This window comes from Octopus bimaculoides, chromosome 1 (genome assembly GCF_001194135.2).
Source record: "Octopus bimaculoides isolate UCB-OBI-ISO-001 chromosome 1, ASM119413v2, whole genome shotgun sequence".
NCBI classification, from domain to species: Eukaryota; Metazoa; Mollusca; class Cephalopoda; order Octopoda; family Octopodidae; genus Octopus; species Octopus bimaculoides.
In genome coordinates this window covers 135,156,649-135,160,459 of record NC_068981.1, presented here as the reverse complement: position 1 = coordinate 135,160,459, position 3,811 = coordinate 135,156,649, and the positions used below count along the sequence as shown (strand labels likewise).

The 3,811-nt window shown below is 36.3% G+C and overlaps 1 protein-coding gene across 7 annotated transcripts in view; it reads left to right on the top strand.

Moving 5' to 3' along the window:
* The window catches only part of LOC106871491 (la-related protein 4), a 60,239-nt gene extending 56,434 nt beyond the window's left edge, over nt 1–3,805 (top strand). For all 7 annotated transcript variants that reach the window (XM_052971005.1, XM_052970996.1, XM_052971000.1 and 4 more), the window contains 3 exons: nt 1,740–2,152; nt 2,258–2,717; nt 3,051–3,805. In XM_052971005.1, the coding sequence (XP_052826965.1) occupies nt 1,740–2,152; nt 2,258–2,717; nt 3,051–3,452 (1,275 nt within the window). In that variant the 3' untranslated portion in view covers nt 3,453–3,805. The remainder of the gene's footprint in view (nt 1–1,739; nt 2,153–2,257; nt 2,718–3,050) is intronic.
* The last annotated feature ends 6 nt before the right edge of the window (nt 3,806–3,811 follow it).

Sequence of the window (3,811 nt, the reverse complement as noted above, 5' to 3'; positions counted from 1 at the left end):
TTAACATGAAATAAGTTGCAATATAATAATTTTTCTTAAGAAGACTAAGAGAAAAAGATGTTTTATATGACACATTCTACCAGTGTCCCAAGTTTCAAAGTGTTTCATTAAGAAAATACTGGCGCCCCCGTTTTGAACTAGATCCCAAAATTCTTTTACTAGTCAATATACCATTCACTATGTGCTCTTTTACAATTGAACAAATTCTTTTTCATAACAGAATGCATCTAATAAAAAAAAATTCATTAATAGGTGAGACAAATATAGATGTGTAACATACTGAAAATCAATATGTATTTCTCACTTTCACATATTATTTATACAAAATTATATAGTTATGACATATTTCTGTCATGAAACTGTCCAAGTGCACTTTGCAAAAGGAACACATATACGAAGTCTCAGTCTGATACCCTTTTGCAATTTTTCTTTTTTGCAGCAAACACAGTCTGCAAACTTTTTTCCTTCTATTTATCTTTTTGACTTTATGAAAGTCAATATTTTCTCCCTCAGTTAATTTTGCTTTTCTCCCAGTTCTGTGCTTTCTAGAAGAAAAGCCCTCACATAATTGAGATGTGATGTCAACCCAAAATTTCAAGTGGTCGTAGTCCTTTAGTGGCAGAGGTACTTTGTGGCTTTTTACATATACAATATATGAATTTACTATAGTTAAATTAACTAAAAACCACAAAATGTACCTCCATTTCTTCCCAGGTTGACCAACTGGGTAATATGCTCAATATTGGTCAGATTTATCAACCCCACCCATATATTTGCTGTAACAAATATTCACTAGGGGTTTCTCCTCAGTTCCAGCACCAGGTTGTTCATTAGAAGACAAAATAAAATCTGTCTTTTATCTTTGAAAGCTGTAACTAAAATGTTTTTTGGGGTTTTTTTTTGCATTTGTAAAATGGTAAGAGACCATACAACATCATGTCCCAATCCATGCGGTCTGTTTCTATTATATTTTTTACACAATATCCAGTCTCTGATTCACAAACTTCCCATACCCCCATTTAGTAGGTTTGGCAGGCATGCCCTTAAAGCCTATCATGGTTTCATCTACACTGAGATTTTTCCCAGGTAGATACACAGTTTTATAATTATTAACAAGTAAATCAATTACAGGACATACTTTGTACAGGGGATCGTAGTTTGGGTCATTTTTGCTGGGGGCATTAGCAGAATCAGTTTAAATGCAAGTACTGAGATATTTTCGAATACCTCGTGTTCGATGTTATACTTGAGATATATGGATCGCCATACCTTATATCAAGACTCCAGTAGTTCCACAGTCAAGGATGCTGATTAACACCAAACATGATATTGTGAAAAACGCTCTCATTTCCTCAGTATAAGTTGGTTGCCATAGTGGATCGTTTCTTCCGTGAATAGAAATTAAACGTTGTGCATATTTGTTTGTTTTCTCTGCAACATTTTCAAAAAAAACTCTCTGATAAAAATTAAAAAATAGTCCAATGGTTGAGCATCAGGAGGTAAATTGTGTTGTGGGCCAGTGTTTTCTGTGAAAATCAGGAATAGTGATTGGTGTTGTAATCTTTGACCATGTTTACTAAACACACAATATTATAAAGCTTTGTTGAAATTGTACATTAGCTAGAAGTGGAGTGATGAAAAGTTGAAATAATGTATAGAATTTATGAAATTTACATTCTGCATTTTTCTTATTTTAAATGGTTTTGTTTCATCAAATTAAATGCTTTATCTTTTACCAGAATAATGCAGCATCAGGAGAAAAATTTGAGAATAAATTGTCAGATGTAGTGCGGGGTACTGCTAAGCCATTGGTTAAAGAATCTGTGATCACTGCTCCTATGGTGACTGCCACATCTTCCCCTGGTACCACCAATACCAATAATGCAGTTGTTGTATCTTCACTGAATACTGTTGCTGAAGTAGCTATTTCAAACCAGCTTCCAGCACAATCACCGGTAAACAAAGATACATCTTCTGCAGTTGCAGCTCCTCTGTTGACACCAGCTACTGCTGTCAGCTGCACTACTACTCTGACTGTTGCTCCAGCTGTCACCCCAACATTGCCATTAAGTGCTTCAGTCTCAACTCCATCAACCTGTATTTCAACACCTCCTGTACCTGCCGCTATTAGCCAGCCTATTGCTCCAACAAAGTTAGTATTTCTTTTCATACAGAAACATTTTGTATCTGATTTTTCGTATTGTGTGTGTGCTTGTAATAAATGAATCGTTTTAATATGGCTCTTTTGTTTCTGCAGGATTACTTCTTCAAATGCAAGTGCAACCACTAAGCTAAATACTGGAATTTATGCAGACAATGCAAAGTCTTCAGAGCCTCATGCAAATTCTCTCATGCAATCAGCTGGATGTGCTCCACATCTATCTGCTACTGCTGCCTCCACAACTCTTACGACTGCTGTTACTGCAAATCTGAAAGAATCCAGCATGGGAGCTGTTCCTCCCACTCTGCCAGCCCACAATAATGCCCCGAGCAACACGCCTCCATGTTTGCCGCCGTCGTCTTTACCGTCAACATCATTAAGCCATAGTGTAGCAGTTTCATCTCAGCAGGGTCACCATAGAGCTGCACAGTCTTCTACTCTACCTGTTATGACCACTAGTGCACCCGCTACCTCTTCTGGTTCTCCTAGTGCAGGGAGTGTGGCTAGTGCCACAGTAATTGCTACAAATACACAAACTACAAAACTTGTATCTACTGTGAGTATTTAGCCTTCAATATAATGCTAATTTTCAGTTATAAACTGTTTTAGCTATTAAATAATGCTTGTTGCTATGTAGTTTTCTTGAAGAAATTATTTCTTTGTTTCATGTTTAGTCTCCTATTATATTTAGGTTTCTAAATGTTAAGAAGTGCAAATTTATTAAGATTCTGAACTTTGCCATTTAAGATCCTTAGAGGACTTACGCTACTTGTGGGTTATTTTACATTGTATAAAATTGACGAGGTGTTTTTCCATTTGGGAACCTACAATACTAAATTAGTCTGTGTTGTTTGTCTTTGTTACTCATTGACCGTTTTTTATATTCCAGGAGGAAAAGTCGACATCAAGATTGAGTTATGCACAGATGGTTGCACGGAAACGTGAACCTAGTTCAGAAGTTGCTACTACGTCCATTGGATCTTCAGACAAGAACACAAGTTGTGTATCTCAAGTGTCACATCAAATGTCACAACAGCAATCCCCTAATGACTCTGTTTGTAAAACAACAAACAATAATCTTATGCAACAAACTGGTTCTGCAGGAACACTCCGTAGTCAAGCCCTTAAAGAACAATCTCAAGCCTCTGCTCATTCACAGCTTTCACCTAAAGAACTCTTGCGTAAAGACTTGGAACCAAAGGAGCAGCGATTCTTTCCCGGAAGAAGGCCAGCAAAAGAGAACCGTGAACGCCAGAGGAGAAAAACAGACCGAGAGAGGACTTCAAAATGATATTAGTGTTAAACAAGATTCAGTTGATTGCCCTTTCTCAGTATATAACCCTACTTCTTTCCAGTTCCTAATCCAGTTACAGTTGAAATGTTTTATCTCTCTTGAGAGATATGTTTATTTTATTCTTTTATTTACAGAGCTATCTGCCTGTCTATTTCTTTAGCCTCAACATCCTTGTCCTTATTATTCCTGAAGATTTCCAATTTACTTGGTCCAGGTTCCTGGAAATTAAACTGCTGGATCAATGGAGTAGTGAGATGGTTTAAAACTTCTAGTTTCTCTGTGGATACATTAACTATAGAATAATGAGTCAATGATATTTCATTTTAAATATCTGTTAAATGATAAGGAAAAAAAAG